This window comes from Cheilinus undulatus, linkage group 11, assembly GCF_018320785.1.
Source record: "Cheilinus undulatus linkage group 11, ASM1832078v1, whole genome shotgun sequence".
In the NCBI taxonomy this organism is placed as follows: domain Eukaryota; kingdom Metazoa; phylum Chordata; class Actinopteri; order Labriformes; family Labridae; genus Cheilinus; species Cheilinus undulatus.
In genome coordinates this window covers 39,465,287-39,490,434 of record NC_054875.1, presented here as the reverse complement: position 1 = coordinate 39,490,434, position 25,148 = coordinate 39,465,287, and the positions used below count along the sequence as shown (strand labels likewise).

Sequence of the window (25,148 nt, the reverse complement as noted above, 5' to 3'; positions counted from 1 at the left end):
TAGAAAAGTTGAGTGAAGCCAATTTTTAAACTTCTGTTATCTTTGTGTTGCACCCTTTAAAATGCCATCGCCATTCAAACATCATCCACTGACTGGTACCAGAAGTAAATGTTCCCATCTCCTCATTTTGTTTGACATGTCACAGCTGAGTTTGTGCCATTTAAAAGGCTAAATTAATAGGATAAACTCTGAGAAAACAACAAAAAATAATCTCCTATATTCATAAAATATATTTTATTAAAACTTTTTGTGAGAGAATGAGGAAAAAACGCACAAGTTTCAAACAAATGCACTGCATCTTTGAAAGGCTTATGCTTAAAGTATAAATAGTCTCTTCTTTGGTTTTTATCATTTCATCCAGCATGTTCACAGGAGGCTTTTTCGAGTACATGTACGTGTAGGTTTGTGTGCATGTTCCAATGTGTTTGTGTGTTTTGTAACACCAGCTATGACTCTTCCCTGAGAAAGTCTTTGAGGATTTTCAGGTTGTAATCATCCACTGGTCTTCGGTCAGCGTCTCATTCTCAGTGGACCCAGCCCTCGCATTTTTAAACAGTCTTTGCCATCCTTTATCTGGAAAAGAAATTATAAAAATAAATGTCTGTGTCATATAAGTTTCCAACAACATTAACCTAACTGTGCAATGAGTTCTTGTGGAGTAAAAGCACAGTTATATCTACAAACTACTTTGCCTCACTTTTTGATGTCAGTTTGATTTCCAAAGCAAGAGAAATACATAAACTGTTTCTTGTGGCATATTACTAGTGTAATAACACTGGAGTTTTAAGAGGAGAAAACGAAAACAACTGAATTTTAATGTGGGAGGAATTTACAGCAAGGGCTGAGACATGTGCAGTGCGTAAAAGCGCCTTTTACGCACACTGTCCAAGATGAAGTAATGGAGTTGCAGATGAAGTGCAAGGAAAAAAGTTACATAAATCCTTCACGAGGGGTGACATTTCTCCAAATGAGGCTCAAGATTAAAAAAAAAAACTTTTCTGCTTAGAGATGATCACCCTTTATCATGTTGCCATGACGCATTTTACGCACGTGTTTGATAACAGATCAGACATAAATAAAGCAGTATTTACCCCTTTTCTCTGGTTGCTCAGACAGAATGTGCAGATGGTCCTCGGTTGCTGCCCCCCGCTCTCTCCCTGCGCGTGAACCACGCCGAGGCACGGCTGTCCGTCCGGGCCGCCGTCCCCCAGAAGAAGCACGTTAGCCAGATGAGAAATGTAGCTGGACGCCAGACGCAGAGTTTCGATTTTTGACAGTTTTCTGTCCACAGGCTCGGTGGGTATGAGAGTCCGGAGAGCTGTGAAAGCGGTGTTAACACTCTGGGTCCTCCCTCTCTCCCTGGCGTTAGCCGCGCTCCTCTGCTTCACCACCACCGTCGAGTCTCCGTCCAATTTGCGGGAAATCCTGCGTCGTTTCTCGGTTGATCCGCAGTAACTTTGCTCCGAGCTGCCGTCGCTCTCGCTGCGGTTTTCGTCATCCTCGGACGTGACGGTGAAGTCTGAGTAGATCAAGTGTGTCGCTACGGGCCGCAGCATGGCGAAAGTCATTGTAAAGCGTTCAAGTCCAAACTCCAAATGTTCAGTTCGATGAGACCGGAACCACGTGCAGGGACTATCCTCACATCTCAGTATGAAAAGGAGAAAGCATGTCACAGCTACAGAATAAAAATGTTTTCACAGAGCGTGCAGCCTCCTCATCAGTCAGTACCAGTGTCCTGTTGGAGGGATGAACTCTGACTACCTGCTCAGCTGGCTCTTATATCCGGATGGGAGGAGCTGCCTGCAGCATTCAGTGTCAGAGCAATGTCTCCACACTCTAACAACACAGATCATCACTCACTGCACACGTTATCAATACTTGCACAACTGATGATCAGAATGACAGATTAAAGAGAAAGAGATGGTAAATAAAGCAATCATTCTTTGCTAATATAGAAGAACAAGTTGTGGATCAATGCAAGTGTGCACGTGTTTATGAATGAAAGTTTTGACAGTGTTGTAATTTTTGCTACATCTTGTAGAAAAATGTCCTGATGAGCTTCTCAATACTGTCAGACTTCAGAGCTGTGACTCGGAAAGATCTTTGTTTGTTTATTTACCTATTTGATAGTAATTAAAATCAAATGATGTGTTCTTTTGTAGGCTTTACTTAACAAGAGTTCCTGCATTTGTCTATTATAATTTATGCAGTACATTAGTGATGGAACCAAAAGATCTCACTTCATCAATTTATCGCAATCAGTTAATATAAATTATTTAATTAGCAGTGCTGCCATAGTTATATCAATGTTAGTCAATTCATCAAAGTGAAAAACCAGGCTGTGAAACAGTTAACATTTTGAATGGCCATTAATCTCAGATTTTCTGTAGTTGATCGCCATTATGCCCCCTTTCAGTTAGGAGCACTCTCATCATACATTTAACCATTTCATTGCAGAATGGATCTACAGTCTTACTTGGCAGAGAAGGCTCTGCGCTAAAGATGCTCCCTGGGTTAGTCAAGCAGTATGCTTTATCTACCAGGGAGTGCATAGCCAGAAACCTCCATATGGATAGATACGTTTATGACATTGAGTATTGAAAACAATAAAATTAGATCAAAAACAACGAATCCAAAGTAGCATGACTCTGAATATGAGGGTGCAACAAGCTTTATGCTGTAAAGCAGCGGTTCTCAATGTTGGGGTTGGGACCCCATTGGGGGTTGTGAGACGCTGAGATGGGGTCTCCAGATGCCTTAAAAAACTAAGAATTTTTAAAATAAATTTCACTGTTGTCACTTTACACCAATTTGGCCAAATTTAACACATTTTTGCCACTTAAACCCCATTTTTCTCAATTTTTAAACCCTTTCCACCAGTTTTTTTCTGCCTGTTTTTGCCACTTCTAAACCAAATCTTGCCACTCTACACCTATGGCTGTCCCATTATTGCCACTATTAACCCCTCTTTACCACTTTTTATGCCACATTTCACAATTTCATATGCCCATTTTTTGTCAGTTTAACCTATTTCTTCCAATTTCTTCCACAGCTAACCCTTTTTTGACCATTTATATGAATCTTTCATCCCATTTCACCCAATTTCCACCTATTTTTCTCACTTTAACACCATTTCAGCCACTTTTTAATCCACTTTTACCACTTAATATGCCTGTTTTTGCCACTTTAACCAATTTTTGCCCTTTTTTTTGGTTATTTTTTACCACTTTTATCTATTTTTTGCCATTGTAACCCATTTTATGGGACTATGATTTTGCTGGTCCCCAGTTTGGCTGGGCCCCAGAAAGCTCTGTTATTTTTCCCTCCTAATGGACGGCCTTGTCTGCACATGACTATTTTTGAATGTTCATGGCTGTGTTCAGCCACCTTCAGGTACAGTGGGGGTCCCCGGTCTCTGGCACCTTTATTTTGGGGGTCGCGGGCTGAAAAGGTTGAGAACCTCTGCTATAAAAGAGGAGGCTGGGGTGGAGAAGGTTAAGCTTTGCCAGCAGAAGCAGTGTGGTGCATCATTATTAATGCAAGCAGGGATAAGTGAGAAGTGTGTCATTAATACACAGCTGTGTTGAGAGAAAGAGCTGGGATTGGCTGTGGGAGCTAGAAGGCAATAATTAGGCTGAGCTGGCCGTCAGCTGATCATGGCTGGGTGTATGACTACTGTGTCCTGCATGAACTAACACTGAGCTTCATTAATGTCAGATTCTGAAATTCAATTTCCTTGTATTTGACTTTTTGTATTTTGGATTTTTTGTGGTCTTTACTTAAGGGTTTCTGACTTCCTGTTTGGATACAGACCTGCTTTTAATTTGGAAAAAAAACAACAACAACAACAACAAAAACACTACAGGTAGATTGGATAGGATAGATAGGAAGATTTTGATTTAAACTTACCAAAGAAAAAGGAACTTGTTATAGATTGAAAGGGGAAAATTGGAACAGAAAACAAAGAAACATTTTTAATAATACAACAAGAAGAAGATGTATTTTGTCTTGTCCACAGAGCTGTCTGTGAGATTTTTAGAGAGAAGTGTACAGAGGGGGATTCGGGACAGGGGTGAGGGGAAAAATGATGCTGTGCACTTTGAGAATAAAGTTGAAATGATGAGAAAAAGGTCAAAATGTTGAGAATAAAATCAAAATTTCAATGGATAAAAAAGTTGTAAAAGTCTTCAAAATTTTCAAGCCTCCAGTGAAAGTCTGTTTCCACAACTGCTTGTTTTTAAAGGATGCTGAAAATCCAGTCGAGTGTATTTAGAAGAATTTTGGGTAACAGGCTTTTTTATTGAGTGACTTTGTTTGAACATCCTTGTAGTGTGTGTTGGATTAATGGTATTTGGCTCATCTTATTATAAGACCCTCATTGGCAGATATTTTAACTAATCACCAGCAACACAGGCCTCATATTCTGTGCTTTTTAATCTTGAAACAGGATGTTTATTTCATCTTGTCAGGTACGTGTGACTTACAATAGATGTCATCAGATATTCACTGACAAAAAATGGAACTGATACACTCGCTTACGTTTCAGGTTTTGTGGTCTAGGGTGTTGAAATGTCATTTGGGTGCCAGTGTCTGCTTTGTACTTATTTCACTGTCTTTACTGTTTGTACTCTTGTGTTAGTCTGACATGTTTACGCTGCAGCCACCTGCTGAGGTTTGTTTTTGTTGGCTGGTTCCCCACACTGATACAGTCAGGACTAAAATGAACTAAAATTTCCTCCAAAGTAAACGTAATCACGCAGGTGTTTGGGGATCATGTGCTGTTGATGCATATGTAAATCATGTTTTCCTTACTGACTCTTAAATTTCCATTGGAGATGGCAAAGTCAAATGCAAGAAGATCTTTAATTTGAATGTGTTTTTTTAAGGGAGCATGCCTCTTTGTTCGACCATCTTAAAGCAACAGATTCAGGAGAGGTAAGAGTAAATAACCCTGCTGTTAGGTCCACATATTAAAAGCTGCCACTGGCCTACAGAGCTCAGAAAGTGAAGTGTGGGTAAACAAACATGGAGCAGATGATCCTGGAGAAGAGAGGCTTTATTTGCTCACTGCCCCGAGTTTAAAAAAACAAAACAGTGGCAAATGGATGATTTAAGTCTCATCTGCAGACACAAGTCTCCTCCAGCCACAGCCTGCAGCACCAGCAACCACTTCTGTTTGTCTCAGCTGCAAAAACAGTCGGACATCAGACACCCAAAGTGTCTGCAGAGCGAGCAGCGAGGTCTTACAGAGGACACAAAGCAAACACAGCGATCTGCAGGGACAAAGACTGTGTGAATGTTACAGTTAACAATGAGAAATTGTCTCTAGAGATTTAACTTTAATCAAATTAATCCAAAGAGCTGTAAAGATACACAAACTGATGCACACTTGTTATCTGAGGATGCTGTAATAACACATCAAAGGTCAAAAAAATAAATTAAGTTGCAAGTCTCAGACACTTTGCTGTCAGGTTAATTGAATTTACTAAGAGCCCTGAAGCATCGATTTGGTGTGTCTTAGTGGGGTGTATAAACTAATGTCAACTGAAGATGGTTTAATCTAAAGCTGATAAAAAACAACTCTTTAACCTCACATAACCATGAAATCGTCTTTTGGTCCTTCAAAACAAGTAGAGACATATTTCTGTACTGATGAGGCAACAGTATGTTGAGTTTGCCTCCCGCCGAGGTCCTTGTGGTCTCTCAGGAATTTCCATGAACAGTGGCTCATTTTGAACCACCAAACAAAGCAGAAAGTTTTCTCTGTTTGACCTACAGGTGGTTAGAACTATGTTTAAAAGAGTGCATGGGATCAGTATTATCTGGGGACCCTGTGGTGATATGTAACAATCCCGTGGGATGCATTTTTTTTTATCCCATGTGAATTGACCATGTCTGTTAGATGTGGAAGTAAAAATTCCAGGGCAAATTGCTTTCAGTGTTTAACATTGTTATAAATGGAGAAATATGCAGCAGGAGTGTAAGTACAAAATGACTCATTGAACTCCAGTGATCGCCTATTAATGAGGCAGCATTGAAACTTTTCAGGAGTTCATGGGTAGTTGTTTTTTACTGTAAAAAGTAACCTAGTCAAGGTAATCTAGCTGAGAGATTTTATAAAGAAAGCGTTATTTTTTTATACTTTTACTGTGTTTTCTGTGATACTGTCTTGAGCCTTCTGTTAAGACAAAAACGTGCATTTTTTTAAGGAAAATAAGGAACTTCTGGTAAGGTAAGCCCAAATACACCGTTGCTGTACAATGCGCATCAAAACTATCGCCCCCATTATCTTTTTTGAACAAACTAACACTGGTGATGGCAACATGTGCGTGAATGCGCCATGGCACTTTACATCACTGCTATATATGGCCAGCCGAAGCTGGCGGAAATGTTTTCCTGATCGAACAGCTGTTTAGCCCATCTCAGCTGCTGTAGTAGCAGCTCTGTTTGAGAGCACAGAATTAGAAATAAGCACTATCTTTTTCTCGGTGTAGGTGCAGAATAAGTGGGAGGCCTCAGCTGTTGGTGAAATAACACTACTCATATCGGTTTTTCTCTTACCGCTCTTTGCCCTGGTAACAAGCAGTGGGCCCAGCAGTGGCTGATGGGGGTTTGACTGTGACACACTGTCGGTGTGCTAGGAACAGCAACTGAGGCGCGTCACAGGATGTGAGGTGATGGTGTGGTGATAGTGTGTTTTGAGCTGATGCAACTATTGATTAGAACTCTGGCTCTTTTTCGAGATCTGAATCATGTCGCTCTGCTCAACAAGATCTTCATCATCATCATTTGGCTTCATTTGATAAGCCAGATTAAGCAGTGTTTGGCCTATGACTGATATTTGTTTTTGTATTTTACTCAGATTGTGCCTGAGCCTTTAAATGAATCGTAATCTCATGTAATATTTTGTCTCCCCAGTCAGATGAACCCTGCTCACTGGCTGAGCCGTATGATGCCCCTCCCCCAAATAATTATGCCTGCGCTGGAGGGCTGTGGAGAAAAAAAATTTGAAATTTGTCAGCCAAAAAAAAATAAAAAAAAGGCTCAGTGGGATCTGTTTTCCACCATTTACATAAAAGAAACCTGCTTGTTAATGAATGACACGTCACGTAGCTACGCTTTTTGCATACTGGTGGACCACCACGGATTATGCCGTGTGGCATCTAAACCACCAAACCCGTCAGGATGAAAACATCCTGGACTACCTCCTTATGCACTCTGAGCTATCTGATATCAGATCAAACACATTTAGGTGCATCCAAACCTAGCTTTAAGGATTACCACTTGGTATCTGAATGCCCAAAACGAATGTAAATGCAGGATGAAAACGTCTGTCCAGTCATTTGATTTGGATCAAATTAAGTGTTGGTTTTTTTTATACCATTGTTATTTTGGGTCTTTTGCCTGTATTTTGATCAGAAAGCTGAAGAGAAACACGGAATATGGAGGGAGAGAGTCAGGAAGACATGACCCAAAGCTGAGACCAGTGTGTTGTAGACTGTAGCCTCTGTATTTAGGTACTTGCTCTACCAACAGAGCTAAATCAGTGTCCCATGTTACCGCTCATGTACCTGCCTGCATTCAAACATGAGGGTACACAAACATGAGCAGATTCCAGATAAATATAGCAGGTAGTGGCAGAAGAATGGCAGAGAAATGTCTGATCTGGCTTAGATTTGAAGTGACTGGTAACAAAAGTGAACAGGTTCATGTGTTTGGTGGAGCAGCGTCTGCATTCTTGCAGTTAGATACGTTTCAAACTCTTCTTAGTTTCTTTACACTTGCCTGCTCCAGGTTTTTTTTTTTTCACAGCTGCATTAGTTTTGTTTCTAGGCTTTGGATATTTGTGTATCTAAATTTATATTTACTTCCAAAGCTGCTTAGGTTGAGCATTCCTTATCCTGCTCCTCAGCTTTCATCATCAGAGCCACTGTTTCCCTCAGATGGGTGTAGTCTCATTTGAGTCACTAAAAAAGGAAATACTTCAGTTCATAATATAAAGCATCAACAACCCTCTGGTCCAGCTTTGGTCACATTTGCATATATGTAATACTGTAGCCAGGAGAGCTGCTAAATGTAATTTTCTTAGAAGTCTGGTGATGTCTTTAAGCCAAACAATCCCATTAAAAGCTGAATACCAACAATGTTTTGATCCTGCTAACAAGCGTTGCCTGTCCCGTGCAGCCAAAGCCGGATGAAGTTTAATTCCTTTGTGCGATAGAGCTCCATTGTTTTCCAAAAACTATTAAAAACACATCAATGAGCCTCAGTTACACTGGAAGACATGCTTCTTATTACAAAGAAAACAGTTTATTTTCAGCTCATCCCACATTTACAGTCCGGCTGGTGAAATAACTCTCATCAGAGAGTTAAACATTTGGGAGGAAACCCTTCATTAAATACACTTTTTGTCAGTTTCAAGTATCATTTGCCAAAGTAGAGAGGAAGGCTATTTTCAGAAACTGAGCAGCAAAATAGAGCCAAGCTGAAATGACAAAAAAATTACAGTTTCTTTAAGATTTATTCCTGTGCTTTGTGTGGAGAGGATGGAACAATTTTTACCATAAAACTCAGGGAGAGAGAAGGGAATGACATGTTGGAAAGGAGCCACAGGTTGCAAGATGAGCATCTGTACTTGTGGTGCATCCTAACCACCAGGCCATCAGTGCATCAGTTAGCTTTTGGAGGTCTGTTTCCTGTCTCTGGATCTGGCAGAGCTCAAGAAACAGAGAAACAGTTTGGGGAGTGTTCAGGTAAAGCTGGAGGAAAACACAAATCGATAACTGGAAAGCCACAAACCATGTATTTATCTCACCTTAGCTTATTAAAACAGCAACAGAGCACATCAGTCATCATTATTGGAGAAGAACCAGAGTCGACTTGCATGCTGACAGTTGAATCCATGCACTGCTGTTTTAATCAGCTGTGTCATTAAACAGTAATGCAGACCTTGTAGCATGGTAGATTATAAATGTTACCAACTGAGACTACAAAAATTAATCTTCCTCTTTGCCAAGGATTTTACCAGGAGACAATTTATCCAAAAATAAAAATCAATGTCTCTCTAACCCTCATGTGCAGGGCCTCAGGGCCTGTGAGCAGATGCGCTGCTAATGTTCTCTAAGGTCATTTTCTAGCTGCTTTTTAGTGTTCATAATTCAGGGAAATTTCCTATATTTCAGCTAAATTATCCCCCTGAGGTCTTACCATCTCTAAAGCCAGCAGACCTGATTATTAACAATGCTAAAAATGACAAATGAAGCTGTTTAAACATGTCTTTTTTTTTTTTTTTACTTTAATTGTTCGACAAAACAAGTTTATTTTGAATAAAGGGATATTCAGTTGAAAATGAGACATTCCAGGGATGTATTGGGTATTTTTGGGTAAATTTATCAACAAGAAGTATTCACTCCCTTTGATGTTTTACTCTTTAAGTGATTTTATAAATCAATTATGGTCAATATCATTTGGTGTTTTTGACAAAAAAAACCTCTCTAATATCAAAATGAAAACAGATTTCTACAAGCAATGCCAATAAATCAAAACAAGTGACTTCATAAATATTCATCCCCTTTAAAGTGGTCCAGACAATCGGTGCTAGTAGTCCCACAACTAGTGAAATGGGGATCATCTGAGTGCAGTGACTGTGTCCTAAGTAATAATAGTATATAGACACCTGAGTCTACTGGCTGATCAGTATACCTGGCAACCATTACCATGAAGGCAAAAGAACACCCCAAACAACTCAGAGAAAAGGTTATTGAAAAGTATAAGTCAGTGGATGGATGCAAAAAAATTCCAAGTTACTGAACATCCCCAGAGTTCAGTCAAATCCATCATCAGGAAATGGAAGGAATATAGCACATGTGTAAATCCGCCTAGATCAGACCGTCCTCACTGAGTGACCTCACAAGAAGAAAACTAGTGAGCAAGGCCACGGAGACACATATGACTACTCTGAAGGAGTTACAAGCTCTGCATACAACTGTTGCCTGGGTTCTTCACCAGTCAAAGCTTTATAGAGAGTGCCAAAGAGAAAGCCACAGCCGAAGAAAACTCAGATTAAATTTTGAGTTCACCATGAGGCATACGGGAGACTCCATGGTCAAGTGGAAGAAAGTTCTTTGGTCTGATGAGACCAAAATGGTGCTTTTCAGCTATCAGATGACACTGTGTTTGGTGGACATCAACCACTGCAAAATCGCCACAAACACACCATCCCCACTGTGAAGTACAGTGGCGGCATCATCATACTGTGGGGATGCTTCTCAGCAGTTGGACCTGGAAGGCGTGTAAAGGTAGAGGGAAAAATTAATGCAGCAAAATATTGGAAAATCCTGGATGACAATCTTATTTAGTCTGCAAGAGAACTATGGCTTGGGAGAAGATTTGTTTTCCAGCAAGACAATGACCCAAAGCATACAGCAAAAGCTACACAGAAATGGTTTAAAGACAATACGGTGAATGTTCTGGTGTGGCTGGACTTGCAGCTGTGATTGCAGCCAAAGGTGACTCCACGAAATATAGACTTAAAGGGGGTTATAATTTATGCAGTCACTTATTTTACATAACATATTTTTATTTAATTGACATTACTTTGTAGAAATCTGTTTTCACTTTGACATTAAAGAGGCTTTTTTGGTAAAAAAAAAAAAAAAAAAAGCCAAATAACATTGTCCATGGTTGATTTATAAAATCACTGACAGAGTAAAACATCCAGGGAGGTGAAAACTTTTTAAAGGCATTGTATGGCCATTGCCCTTAATAATGCAATTCATGCTGCTTTCGAGGAGCCCTGGCAAGTTATCACTGTAAGTGGCATGGATAAGAAAAACATCAGGTTGGAAGCTTGTGTGAAATATAGCCTATTGCTATCATACCCCATGTATTCATTCACAAGTAACTTAGTAATGGAGGTTTGCACACAGTGTGTCACAGAGCATGCTGTGGTGAGGTCAGAGGGTGGAGACGGCGTAAAAAAATCTGGCACAAATTACACGCCTGCAGCCACTGGCGGTCTGAGGGAATTCCGGATAGGAAGCTGTGAGAAGTCATCAGCCAAACTCTTTCAAGAGGATTTGGATGTAATACCTCCTCGACTGGAACAAATGGGTGAGCTGGCTAAACAGATACTTTTGTAAACAGTATTTTAAATGTGGAGGGGGTGCCTATGTGGTTGAGGGTCTTTTAGGGTAGTTCACAGACCCACAAGTGTGGAGACTACAGAGGGAAAGGCTCCACTCAAACAACAATTCACTACAGAAGAAGTCTGCCAAATAACACTGCATCATTGTGCCCTGAATCCCGTTACCATTTCAGCTTGTGTTGGAATAAACATGTGAAGACTACAGTCCAACTCTCTGACACGATATTTTCAAATGTACAAGAACTTCCTGGAGTATTTTACACATTTTTTTCCTGCCATCCTCCTTGTAACGTTTCAAAATGAAGTGAGCTGATGTGTGAACACCACTGACTGTATATTAAAATGGACGGTATTTCTCTTTCTCATTCAGTTGTTAATTGAGGCTTGAGTTCCCCATCACAGGTGCTGACATTTTGCACCAACCAGCTCCCTTCTGGTGATGCTAAGAAGGGAGCTGGCTGGTCAAAATACAGAACTGACACCATGCCCTTCTTTACAACACACCATAGATCACTAAGGTTGGTACAGACCATAGCAAAACTGATTTTTTGTTTTGGTTCAGAGCAGAAATTCATGGTTATAGAGAGTGTTATGACTGTTTCCTCTTCTGCTCTTTTAATTAGAAATTAGAAACGCTGCAAAAAGCTGCAATCATGGCATAATGTTGGCTATTTGTTGCATCAAATGACTAATCAAAAACAAAACAACTCAGAAACAAAACATTTGGGTATGAACCAGCAGGACAATAACATTCATAATGGAATTGAGGCATTAAAAAATATATTTGATGTATATTTTAACTTTTTAGTTTCTCATGTCCCATCTGTTAACATGGAGGTGGGGTTTATGATCTATACTGCAGCCAGTCAGCGGGGGGAGCTTTTAAATTTCGGCTTCACTTCCAGGTGGCTGTTGCTCTGTCCATCTTACTATACAGTCTGTGGTGAATGCAGTAGGAAACCACAGAGCAACTACTGCCATCGCAGTGCAGTATTTCTGCCTCATGATCCTTTATGCTGCAAGTACTTTAACAATTTGTTTGCTTATACTCCAAACACATCCAGCTATACACATCATAAATATAAAAGCAGACACTGTCATTGTAGTATCAGAGATGGTTGATTTGTCCACTTTCTTTTTAGTCCTTTTTATGTCATATCCTCCCTCCTGAGACCGACACACCAACAGGGAAAGTCTCTCAAGAGGTTTGTCCTGATAATTTCAGGAAATTTCCAGAAGTGTGCATGTTGACACAGATGTTCTGTTTAATGATATCTCCACAGACAGAGTATCAAAAGCTTTTATAACAGTGATCCTCTCTTCATCAGCCAACAATAACAAGTGTGATATTTTCACTGTATTGATATACAACAGAATGACTGATGGTAATAATTATGCAGATTTGGTAATCACTGTCTCAGATGAAGGAAAGCATATACGTAGGTGGTTTAATCATTCGGCAAATTAGGCAACTGCCTGGGGCTTCATGCTCCAAGAGGTCTTAAGATATAGTCATTATAGGTGTGCATCATATATGAGATAGCTATACGTCTTAAATCACTTTCAATTATGAAGACGTGTTTTCAATGTAAATAAGGAGCAGAGAATGAAAAAAACAGCTTCTAAATTGATTATGGTAATCCAAAAACATCCCTGTGGAGGACCGCTAGACCTAATAGCTGAGTCCAAGGCCCTCCAAAAGTCAAGTTTTATTTATACAGCACATTTAAAACAACCTCAGCTGACCAGAGAGCCTTACATGCTTAAAACGTTATGTTAAAAGATATAAAATTAAATAAACAATAAAAGCACAATAAAAGAGAGAATAAATAGAAAGACTAAAATTAATTGGACAAACAGTCGGGAATGTGGAAAAGAAATGAATTTGTGTTTTCCTTTCATATTTCTAATTTTGAATCTTAAAATTATGACTTAAACTTATAATTTTGACTTTTTTATCTCATATTTTGACCTTTTAGGTTCACAGTTTTCTTGTTGTCATATTAAGACCTTTATGACTCATTATTTTGAATTTATCTCACATTTTGACCTTTTCAACTCCTAACTTTGACTTTTAATCCCATATCTGGATCTTTTTGACCCACAATTTGTTTATTTTTCTCATATTTACCTTTTAAACTCATGCTTTTGAATTGTGTCTCATATTTGGCCTTTAAAACACAATTGCAACTTTCTATTTCATATATTTGCCTTTCAATTTTTTTACATTTAAACAATGTCTTGACCTTGTAAGCTGATAAGTTAAATTTTTTACTCTAGATTTTGAGCCTCCAAACATATAATTTGGACTTTTTTTTTTCATCTCAAACTCATTTTCATCAGTGCTATGTAATTCCCCCATTAACTATTACTGTTGAAAATAAGGCTGAAAGAATATGGCCCTCTTAGACTCTCAGGTTAGACTTAAATTCAGAATCCGGAGTTTGACAGGAACACCTGCCTTAATATTTTTACAAACCTTTATGTACATATTATTTCTTGACTTCATTGCTATTTGTAGCTTGTTTTTACCGTGTTTAAAGGAGCACACTTGCTAAAGACTTTTCACCTGCATGTATCCTTGTTCACAGTGACAATAAATGTCTTCAAACCTTGAAATACAGATTTTCCACAACATGCAAAAACTAAAAACAGCCAGAAGGGGGCCCTGTAGACATATTAAAGTACTATAGAGTCATTTTAACCTTGAGATTTATTTTAAAAAGTCCATTATATCTGTTTTATTTTATTCCATCTTAAAAACAGCAGTTAAATAAAGCCATTAGATGAATGTGTTCAGTGTCTGTCTCTACATTACTCACTGGTTGTTGATTCATTTGTGCAACTTCTACATTTTTCTGTATTTAAACCTGTTCATTACCTTTCATTCAAATCTGACCTGTATAATAATCATTTCCACTGCCAGTTTCTGACACTATGGTTACCACTGAAATATTTATACTGTATTTATACCTTCCTCTTTTTAGTCTATGAACAATAGCTAAATACTTTAATCAAAAACATGAATCAGATATTTGTTGTTTTTTATGACATATCTGTCTCTGAAGTTTTTATCTTTTATTCTTAATTAGTTATTCATTCAGTTTATTTATTTTTCATTACTGTCATATTTCTTTCTAGGCTCCCTTCCTCTGTCGATGAACTCTACTAACACTTCATCTCTCGCTCCTAGTGTCATCAGCCACTCTGATTCAGTACACCTGGACTTCATGATCTCAGAGGGCATAAAAGACCAACCCCGCTGCTGCTTGGTCTCTTTCTCCACTTGGTCCAGACTCATCCCAGCTAGCACATTCACATGTTTTTTGTTACTTTTTTTTTGTGTAATACCTTTATTTTGCTGTAAACTTGTGTCCTTCCTTTAAGCTTTTAAGCCAGGTTGTGACAAATGGGGGCTCGTCCGGGATTTGTACCCGGGACCTCTCGCAAAGCAAAATGTGTCCAAGTTTTATTGGTGCACTTTTGATCAGAGGATTTTCTACAAAAGGACTCTGCTAGCATCTACAGCCTGTTGGTTGCAAACTGTTGCATGTGGAGTATATGTAAGCATATTTAACTGTCACCTTGCTGCTTTAGTACATGGCTAACTGGTTTTGTTGGAGAGGCTTGTTCATTACATACTAATTAGAAGAGATTTGTAAATTTTACACTTATGAAACTAGCTTGAATCGACTCAAAACCAAACAATTTTCAGTGTTTGTATTTTGTTTTTTTTTTTAAATAATTTTAATGTGCAGAAACTGTTCAGGTCAGAGACAACTGACCCTATCACAGGGGCATCGCCAAACTTTATGAAGTGGAAATAAAGATGTCTGACACATTAACTTCAGTCATCAAATAGCAATGCAACAGTGTCAGAAAATATTTAAAAGTTACCATTCGTGAAAATGAACACAAACACTTCCTCTTCTTATCCCCCTTAAACCCCCTTGATCTGTTTAAATCCTTAAAGATAAAACGTACAGAACCACCCATGGAAAACACTCCCAGAAGCAACAGGTGCAATATATGTTTTCATACCGGTGTTGCGTGTCAAAAAGCCTTTGAGGATATGGTTACTTCCAGACAGTGAGCGAGCCACAGGAAGTCTTCTCACACGCGACGATTCAGAGAAGAAATTTAGAGCCCTTTAGGGCCGCTCGGTAAAAGCTGCCCCAGGTCTCTCCCTTCATTTCCTCGATGGCCACAAAGGGAGACCATCAAGCGGCTCTGAGCGAGCATTGTGAAGGCACTGGTGTCGGAAAGGCCTCGTCTCTTTGCAGTGACCTACGATGTACAGTTTACTCATATCAAACTAACAGTTCCTTCCTCTGAGAGGGAGGGGAAAAGGAACTGAGTTGATTCAATAACAGGTCAGTTTCAAGGTTAGCATCAGCAACAAACAGGAATTCAGAGCAGAAAAAAACACTGACATTGCTGGTTTGCACGTTTAAAGATCACTAAAGGCTATCAAATCTTGATGTGGTATCTGTACTTTTAAATGGCATCAGGGCAAGTGAGGTATAAACCATCAATTAGATCATTATAATGATTTGGTTTATGGTGGTTTTATGATGATCCCATCCTGTGGTTGACAACCCCTTTCCTGACATCCTTATACCTTAGAAAAGCACCTTCCTCACCTTCTCCTCTTAGCCTGTTTGAAGCATTACTAATGTAGGCTAAGCATGAGATTTCACAAAAATATAGCATGCTCTATTGGTGGAATCCATGTTAACTATTCTTTAGGGGGGCTTTTTATTTTTTTAATAAGGTACATTTTCTACTCTTATTTTGCTCCTGCAGACAAAGCAGCTTTGCATCAGTGAGTTCTAAAATAGCTATCTGTACCTCAAGAGCAAAAAAGACTGATACCGGGTCCTTTTGATATAATTTCAGTTAAAAATAACTAATTTAAGATAACTGTACTCTAATTTCTCATTGCTCAGTATGAACTAAAAAGGTGCACTCAAAGGACAGGCACTTTCATCAGAAATGACGCTCTATATTTTCTGCTTTTCACAGAAGACTTTCTGACGTGTCACAGAGGGAAAAACAATGAAATAAATTATACAATTGTAGCTATTCTTCTTTGAGAGTCTCTAGTTTTAGGCTCTCAGGCTTTGTTTGAAGTTATTTGGAACACTTTTTCAGCTGGATTCAAAATGTGAAGAAGGAGAAACATGTGTTAATGTGATGTAAACATTTTTCAGTGATTGGAATAACATATAGAGGTTGTCTAGTTCATTTATACTGCTCCATGTGGAGGTAGTCAGGCTCTGCGTGTTAGGATCTTATGTAGATGCATTCCAGGTAAAAAGCCAATCCTGGACCTCATCTCTCATTACAGTGCCTTTAAAAAGTATTCAACCCCTTGGAGGGTTTACCCTTTATTGATTTTATAAATCAATTATTGTCAATATAATTTGGCTTTTTTCCAAAATAAATGCAAAAAACCTCTTCAATGTCAAAGAAAAAAAACAGATTTCTACGAAGTAATGCCAAGTGATTAAAAATATGGAATGTAAAATAAGTGACTGCAAAAATATTCACCCCCTTCAAGTCAGTGTTTAGTCAATGCACCTTTGGCTGCAATCACAGCACTGAGTCTGTGTGGGTAGGTCTCAATCAGGCTTTCACATCTAGACGCTGTAATTTTACTCCATTCTTATTTGCAAAACTGCTCAAGCTCTGTCAGGTTGCACAGGCATGAACAGCCTTTTTCAAGTCGAGCCACAAATTCTCTATTGGATTGAGGTCTGATCTTTGACTCGCCCACTCCAGAACATTCACCTTGTCGTCTTTAAACCACTTCTTTGTAGCTTTCGTTGTCTGCTTCAGGCAATTATCTAATGGAAAACAAATCTTCTCCCAGGCTGTTGTTCTCTTGCTGACTTAGATATGTCCTCCAGGATTTCCTATATTTTGCCACATTCATTTTACCCTCAACCTTTACTACCCACTAGGTCCGGCTGTTGAGAATAATCCCCACAGCATGATGCTGCCACCACCGTGCTTCACAGTGGGGATGGTTTGTTAGGGGTGAGGTACAGTGATTTGTGTCCAGCAAACATAGCGTCTTTTCTGATGGCCAAAAAGCACCGTTTTGTTCTCATTAGACTAAAGAACTCTCTTCCACTTGACCATGGAGTCTCTCACATGCCTTTTGGCAAACCTTACTTGAGATTTAATATGAGTTCTCTTCAACAGTGGCTTTCTCTTTGCCACTCTCCTATTAAGCTTTGGGTGGTGAAGGGTTGCTTGGAGTGTTCTTTTGTCTTCATGGTGTAATGGTAGCCAGAAATACTGATTAACCAGTGGCTGGACCTTCCAGGCAAAGGTGTCTTTATACTACAGTCACTACTACTAGCACCAATTATTATTTTTTAACTGACCTTTTTTGTAGAAATACTACAAATCAGATTTTTTTTTACATTAAAAAGATTTAAAGAGATTTTTTGGCAAAATGCAAACTATATTGATCATAATGATTTTATAAAACCAATAAAAGGGTTAAACACTCAAGGGGGTGAATACTTTTTTTGTCTAAATATCAAGGTAAGGTTGAGCACATTAGCATATATTCCAAATTTGACTGTAACCCCACATTCATTCATTGCATCTGTTATCAGTACAATTAAATAAATGGACTGTACTTTATAATAGTTAATAAAGGGTACTCAACAGGATGTAAAGGTTTTTTCTTTAATCTGGCTTTGCATAAACTTTTGGAGGGACTTTCTGGGGTACACATTTTTTGACAAAAAGCTTACAGAACTGTAGTTCCTTTTATAGACAGTTATTTCAGATACACGCAGGCTGACATTGTGTTAATCTGACCTGCAAACATCATCACCATCATGATATCATCATCAGCATCAGACGCTCATAACTCACCCCTGCAACTATTAGGTAATCCTCATGATAAACATACATCCCATTTGGAAAAAAAAGTAAGTTTTAAAAACTCAAAATAGTTGCATACAATACAAAATCTACATTTTAGCATTGACAGCCACTTTGGGTTATTTTAAAAGCCTGATTGATGCCTGTATCTATTTTCATTTGTTTAAAGAGATGCCCCGAAGAGTCACCAAGTGCAACCATATGGTGTGACGACAGTGACTATTACTAACCATCTATGAATAATATATCTTAATTGAAGTCCATTTAATGTGACTTCCCTTTCTCATCATTCTGCCAACATGCTGTGACTGCAGCAACGTACCAGTGTGACAGTGTCAAACTGTCAAGTCTTAATGCATCACGTCATTAAAACAAAAGGCATTAATTAATATTGTGTTAATATTACTAACACCTGTATTAACCCTGAAAAACCTGGTGTTTGATGGTTTAATCTATGACAAGGCAGGCATTATCTTGGACAAATATAATATGTATAAATAAAATAAAAATGACATAGTCACACATACATGGAAAGATAGAGTATTTCCTTTAGATAACTTATGGTTTCTAAAATATATTTAGGCTTCGCTAAAGAGTCACATTTCCCCCTGCTGGTAAATCCTGCACCCTGCATTCAGCAGCTGTGAAAGAGGAATCTGTGTGGGAGTCACCTGTAACAAGTCTCTTAAAATAAGCTCCAATCTGCTCCAGCGTCATCGCAGATCAGGTGTGGAAGCCCCCAGGTACGTGGTGAGGTCTGTGATGTTTGACTTGATGAGCTTGGCTGGGATCGTTGGCATGTTTAACCTCTGATAGGCGGCAAACCGGTGACAGCCTCCAAAAGAATAGAAGTAATTTCCCCCCTCTCTGCCTTTAATCCAGAGCACATCAATGGGAGGAACAACGGTGATGTCCGCGGTCTCCTGAAAGGACAGGAAAGCTGATGGTTGATTTGAACTACAGGTCTAGAGCAGAGGAGGACATTTTATGGAAAAATTGACTGTAATTCAAAACTGCTTCATAAATTTAAAGCATTTAACTCATAAATATTACAGCTGATGTGGCTTAATGTCCTAGGAGCTGTTGAAAATTAACATTTTATCATAATAACAATTGACAAAGTAATTATCAGTTTGGTTTAATTTCTGTTCTAGATATTTTCTTAAGAGTTATATTTACTAAAGATAACTTAAATGAACATTTAAATCTTCAAAAGCTAGTGAAATCTGCTAGTTTGTCGAGTCAGGTCAGTTGCCTGGAGGCTAACCAGTTTGAATACAGTTTTGTATATTTTACTTTGAAAAAGTGCTGTTGTTTCTTTACAATAAAAGCAAAAGTCCAGGCTTAAACCTGGGCCACCTGTGGACATGGGACATGACCTAACCACTAGGCCATCTGCACCCCAAGCAAGTCCTGTTTCATATATTTTTACACTTAAACGCATTTCTTTACAAGTATCAGGTACAGTAAAGTCAGCAGGATCTCAAAGCTAAGATGTTCAAATCTTATGTCTTAAGCCTAGTGTCTTCTTACAACTTTTAGATTGATGTGGTGGAGGAAAGCCATGCACATATTTTTTACAGAACCAATTTTATTTCTAGTTCCTTGCAAACATAAAAGAGTGATCAAAGATAATTATAGAAAGTGTATTAGTGGCAGATTTGATCATGTTTCCAACATTTTTATGATTTATCGATATTAGACTTAACTTGATGGCCGCATTAAGAGAGGAGTATTGAGCATGTGGCCCCTGGGCCTCCAGCTGCCCATCACTGATTTAGGAAGACCTAAATTTAATTTATGTGGTCACTAATTACAGAAGTCATCTGCTAAAAACAGCACACAAATCACAAAATGGCCTATCTAAATGGATATAAATTAAAATGTTCACTTTAAATAACTTATAATCATTCTTTTGACTGGGATATTCACACACTGCAGTGTTGTATGACACAACATAAGGGCTTTAACTGTTTTAATACGACGTCATACCCAAATATGTCCTCAGCTATGTATAGAAAATAACATTATTTACCTTTATTGTGTTCATCAGACTCTGAACTTTCAGTTCATCCAGCACAGGAGGGATCGGTCTGATGATGACGTCCATAGGGACGTTGTGAACCTCCTCGACGCTGTCAGAGTGAATCGACCTGTTAACGCACTTTCCAACGTCCCCCGCCGCCTCACCTGACTGAGCGGACTCTGTTGACATGTTTCTACAAGGTAAAACAAACAGCTTAAAACGAGTGTTACTGCAGTGCCACAGTCGAAACATTTGGGAAAACCTTCCGAGTGCCACTCTGTGTGCCTCTTGACTTCCTGGTGACTCATTTGTTTACGTAGTGCGTAAAAATCGTGTCGTCAACGGAACATTTTAATTGGTCATTGGCGCTGTCAATCGCAGACGCTCAACTCCCCCCTTGAGCCGTTAGAACTTTTTAGTGTCAGATATTTGAGGCCGAAAAACTTGATTTACATAAAGTTTAAAGGTGAAATTTTCGTTTGCGTTTAGTCTAAGTATTTTTAGATAGCATTTGCGGTCATTATAACAAAACCATGAGTGATAAAGCCCGGTAAATTAGTTAGGTAGCCCAAATGCAACTTCTTTTTTTTTGGCTAACATTGGCGAATGCAAGGGCCATATTATCACTTTAAAGTTAGCCATTCCCTTAGTAAGAGGTTTCTTGTCCATACCCTTACAACTTAAATTGCAAAATTGTCAGTACTTTTGAGTTTTGTTTAAGGTCCACTGAAAAGGTAAGTTTAAAGTATGGTCATTTTCTGATCAGCATTAAACTCCATCTGCTTTTTTGAAAATACCTAGCCGCTAAATGCTACAGTTAGTTCAGTAGCTAGCTCATAACTACATCTGCCTGTCATTTGATACAGAGAAAGAAATTTAAAAAAATATATATATATTTGAATAGCTAACACATTGACCTTTCAGAGGAGTGTGTGACCAAAAAAGAAAAACACCCTGAAAGTCATTTTTAACCTGTAAAATTGAGGGAACTGCATGTTAAAAGGGACAGTTTTGCAGAGACCACCCCTTCAAGTGACCCCTTTACTGAGTGACATTATTTTTGCCCTGTCATTCACATTGGTAATAGCTTTAAAATTAAATACAATAGCTGTTTTTCCACTTAATTTTTACTGTAAACCAGAGGTTCCCAAACTTTTTAGTCTGCAAATTCCAAAGTAATGAAGTCAGGGACCCCCACTATCTCAGAAAGTGGTAAAAAATACATTTTGTACCTGGTCTTTCCCAATACTGCATTAAAAACAACAGAAAAGAACGCAGCATCTCAAAAACCATAATATTATTTCATAAAATATATATTTTTTTGAGGGATGCATGATGTTGGATTTTTTCTTATATCTGATGTACCGATATTTACAAATCAATTTTAGTTGATACTCTATATTTCATTGTAGTTCCAACCTAAAACTTAAAATACACAATTAAAAAGTCTGAGGATACACAAATGAACAAATTTCAGTCCTTAAAACAAGCTTTAAGTGTAAAGAATGATAATGAATATAAAAAAAGATGTCAGTTGTTGTAGGTCAGTTGGTCCAGCCTAAAACTCTACTATATTATTTGTTATTGTTGACCATATTTACAGCTGATACACCATAAATTTTCATATCTGCCGATACTGATAATTTACTTTATAATCAAATATCTGCCAATACTAATGATAATAATACTGATGGTATTATTAATCTATATTTTTTGCAAGAAAGGCTAGAAGCAAAATGCAAGTATAGGCCATAGACTGGTGAACTGAGCTGACAGACTAAATTCAATAAAACAGTGATGCCTGTGTGCATTTTAAATAACTGCAGACCCATACATTATTTCTGTCCAGTGAAAGCTTACATGTTAAGAATTTTTTACTCTTAATTTCAGGAAAAAAACTCCCCTATTCACTATTATTTTATTTTAATCTTAACTCATTTTGTGGTTATAGTTTTACAACAAGTAAAATATACCATTTTAAATCATTTAAAGATTTTCTTTGCTTTTTTGGAAGGCAACTTGTGATCCCTGGGAGCTCCTGTTCCCCCTTAGAGAACTACTACTCTAAACCATGCTGACGGGTATTGCTGCAGCTTGGAGACCTCTTATGTACAGCCCTCTCCTCTACAGCCCTCCTGTGTGCCACCTTTTGTGACTTGCCCCACAGCGCATTGCCTGGAGATTTACAAAGGTAAGAATGCATGGTCAAAAGATGCTGCCTAGGCCTCGATTAAAATGCTCACAACTCACAAAAAATTAATAGATTTTCAAGCCATTATTCCTTTTTATGAGCATTAATCATCCAGTATACTTGATGTATTGAAAATCGCAGGGTTTTTCAAAATTCTTCAGCAAAATAAGGTTTCATATGCAGTGATTGGAAAGGTCATAGTTAATGTACAGGGGGTATTGCAAATTTTTTATTCAAACATTGGATGAAATCAGGCTTTTATTTTGAATTTCAGTGAAGTGGAAAGGTTTTGTTATGAGAATCACAAGGGGCAAAATAAATTAAGAATATCAACCACAACATGACGCACACAAATTCTTTTAATTTGATGTGAAATACATAAAAATATAATATATGCAGAGTATTTTTTTAATATTCATGCTTTTATTTTGAAAATCAGAGGAACCGAAATGTTTGAAAATCATCTCGGAAAAGCTCCGGGGGTGGGGCTTCAGCAGCTTCAGGTCCCCAGATTGGAAGTTCCTAAAGGAGAGGCCACAGAGAAGAGGTCTTTTGGCTGCAGCCATACACTCTTGAAACCAGTAGTCACAAACATTATTTCCTTGGATTTCCCCCCCCTGCTTGTTCAGAAGATAAGCTGAGGCCCCACAGGCCACTCCAAGGGCCCAGAGGAAAAAAAGGATGCATTGCTGTCAAAATTTAATTCAATTAGACTTGTTTTCATTTCATTGCTTCATTATTGCCCTAAATCTACTTTTTTCTCTCCGAAAGATCATTGCATAAACTTTCCATTAAGTTGTGATATTTTCTAGTATAAGCAAATCCTGTTATGACAACCTCAGAGCTGACAGAACCTCACATCCCCCTGGGATCTTTTGTGCCCCTTGAGGGGAACCTTGACCCCAGGCTGGGAACAAATGCTGTAGACCAGTGTTTTTTAAGATCAAGTCAAAATCTCAAGGCACACCATATCAATAGTCAAACAAAATAGCATCTTTAAACATGTTTCAGTAACTTGAGTTGTTGTGGTGTTGTAGTAATAATATATCATTGTGCAGTTTCCCCCAGCACACCGAGACAAGCCTTAAGGCACACTGGTGGGCCTTGCCACATCATTGAGAACCACCGATCTAGACCATTGGTTCCCAACCTGAGGCCAGTCATCTCAAGGGGGGCCCTGTCTGCTCTGACGTTGTCAAAATTAGATGTGGGGCCAGCCTAGAAGATTTAAAAAATAGAGACATTCTGTTTATTTCAAACAAAAACATGAGATTATAGTCAGGTATTTACAAGAAGCCAAACTCTGAACATCTGAGTTTAAAAGTTATAAATGTAAAAGAAAAAACTTTTAATTTCTAAGTTTAAGTTGTACATTTGGACATTATAAACTAAAAAAGATTCAAGTTTTTAAAGTCATACATTTATGACATTGTAAAGTAAAAGATGTATGAGAAACTAAACTGAAAACAGAGAGCCCATCTTACAGAAATGTCTCATTCAGATGATAATGTGATGATTCTGGGCTAAAATCACAAGTTTTTCATAAGTAGCAATAGGAAGCGTAGTTTGTTAGGCTCTCAGCTGCAGGACTTGTGTTATTTTCTTCCATGCAATCAGATATTTTGGACTTTATATTCATATTTTTTATTGTACTTTGGGCTATGCCTGAACAAATGTATTCCTTTTTTGATAAAAAAAAATGCATTTACAGACAAGTTTCTTCCAGGTGATGTTACATGATTGAGGTCAATTATCTCTTATGGCTGAAACACTTCCTACTTTGGAGCCTAGAAGACGAGTGCTTGTTAGAGGGCTGCCAGCCTCAGTTTCACACATGTTTGCAGCATGATCCTGTAATCCACCAACACAAGAAATGAGTCTTTTGCTGAAGAAAACTTCTAAAAATCAAAATCATATTGATAAGCAGTAAGCTCTGCACAAATTGTGGTGAATTAATCTGATAGCAAGTGTGTGTTTTTTCAGCTGTAAAACAGCAAATTCAGGTTAACAAGTTGGTTTCCTGGCATGCACACAGGCCTTTGTTGTTTGGAAGCTGTTGAATATTTCTTGGCATATATACATGTAATACCAAACACAAACTTTACTCCTTTTCTCAGACAACTTATTCATTCCATGGCCAAACTGTTTCTCATTAAAATTCATTCCAGCAATTAGTCATGCAGTTGAAAGGAGCCGCTACAAGCTCACAATCCTTTGGTGACAATAGTTTTTAATGAGGTCAGTGTTTTGTGTTGTCGACTGTTGCATGATATAGGCTTCCTCCTTCAAAGTGCACTAGTTGGTGATTTTCTATTTTTGCAGGGAATTCAAAGAGCCAGCCAGGTTGCTGTGGTTACAAAAATAAAGGGACGTCTGGGCCCGCAGCATTGCACAGGTAAGTGGAAAGCTTCAAAGATCTGTGGCAGTGGAGCGGAAACAGAACTATTGTTGTTTTCTCCAACGCACAGCTAAAGCGTCTTCTAATGAGACAATTAAAAATGATTTCTTGGACAGGAGAGGCAGGCCATTATATTGAATTATTACAAATACTTTGAACTACAATGGCAGCGTCTTTTATGTTGATTAATTGGTCACACGGGGATCAGTAGCAACATGAAGGAGGTCTATATATAGTGTTTAATCATTAGCAGTGGTATCAGTACATTATATACCCTTGTAGATTAAAACAGTACAAAATAAGCCTGTGATTTAGGTGCTGCAGTGAATGTAATCACCTTTTTTGTTTTGTTTTGCAGCTACAGCAATGATCTGTGTATAATTTTCCCAAAATGCCTCTTTCTGCCTTTTTTTCCACCTCAAAGAGCAATTTAGCTGACAGCACTATAGTATGAAATAACTGAAAACTCCAATTAGAGTGT

At 38.3% G+C, this 25,148-nt stretch overlaps 2 protein-coding genes across 5 annotated transcripts; both read right to left on the bottom strand.

Moving 5' to 3' along the window:
• Nucleotides 1-243: 243 nt before the first annotated feature.
• Nucleotides 244-2,000, bottom strand: tcf15 (transcription factor 15). Its single transcript, XM_041799759.1, has 2 exons — nucleotides 1,092-2,000; nucleotides 244-573 (listed from the first exon to the last, which is right to left on the bottom strand). Exons 1-2 carry the CDS (start codon nucleotides 1,566-1,568, stop codon nucleotides 511-513), a joined length of 540 nt encoding a protein of 179 aa, XP_041655693.1. The 5' UTR covers nucleotides 1,569-2,000; the 3' UTR covers nucleotides 244-510.
• Nucleotides 2,001-5,138: 3,138 nt separating this feature from the next.
• srxn1 (sulfiredoxin 1 homolog (S. cerevisiae)) lies at nucleotides 5,139-20,370 on the bottom strand. 4 transcript variants are annotated; one of them, XM_041798510.1, is made up of 3 exons: nucleotides 20,088-20,370; nucleotides 18,724-18,975; nucleotides 5,139-5,288 (listed from the first exon to the last, which is right to left on the bottom strand). In XM_041798510.1, exons 1-2 carry the CDS (start codon nucleotides 20,328-20,330, stop codon nucleotides 18,766-18,768), a joined length of 453 nt encoding a protein of 150 aa, XP_041654444.1. In that variant the 5' UTR covers nucleotides 20,331-20,370; the 3' UTR covers nucleotides 5,139-5,288; nucleotides 18,724-18,765. The 4 variants fall into 4 exon arrangements, with proteins under 4 accessions (XP_041654444.1, XP_041654446.1, XP_041654445.1 ...); XM_041798512.1 differs by lacking the exon at nucleotides 5,139-5,288 and adding an exon at nucleotides 8,365-8,708; XM_041798511.1 differs by lacking the exon at nucleotides 5,139-5,288 and adding an exon at nucleotides 8,749-10,281.
• Between the last annotated feature and the right edge of the window lie 4,778 nt (nucleotides 20,371-25,148).

What these genes read in the sequence shown, in the direction of transcription:
- tcf15 (XM_041799759.1), bottom strand. Translation starts at nt 1,568, where the DNA reads ATGACTTTCGCCATGCTGCGGCCCGTAGCGACACACTTGATCTACTCA. An exon ending in TGAGCAACCAGAGAAAAGGG is followed by an intron (nt 574 to 1,091) that starts GTAAATACTGCT and finishes TTTCTTTTCCAG; the next exon opens with ATAAAGGATGGCAAAGACTG.
- srxn1 (XM_041798510.1), bottom strand. Translation starts at nt 20,330, where the DNA reads ATGTTTCGACTGTGGCACTGCAGTAACACTCGTTTTAAGCTGTTTGTT. An exon ending in GTCTGATGAACACAATAAAG is followed by an intron (nt 18,976 to 20,087) that starts GTAAATAATGTT and finishes CTGTCCTTTCAG; the next exon opens with GAGACCGCGGACATCACCGT.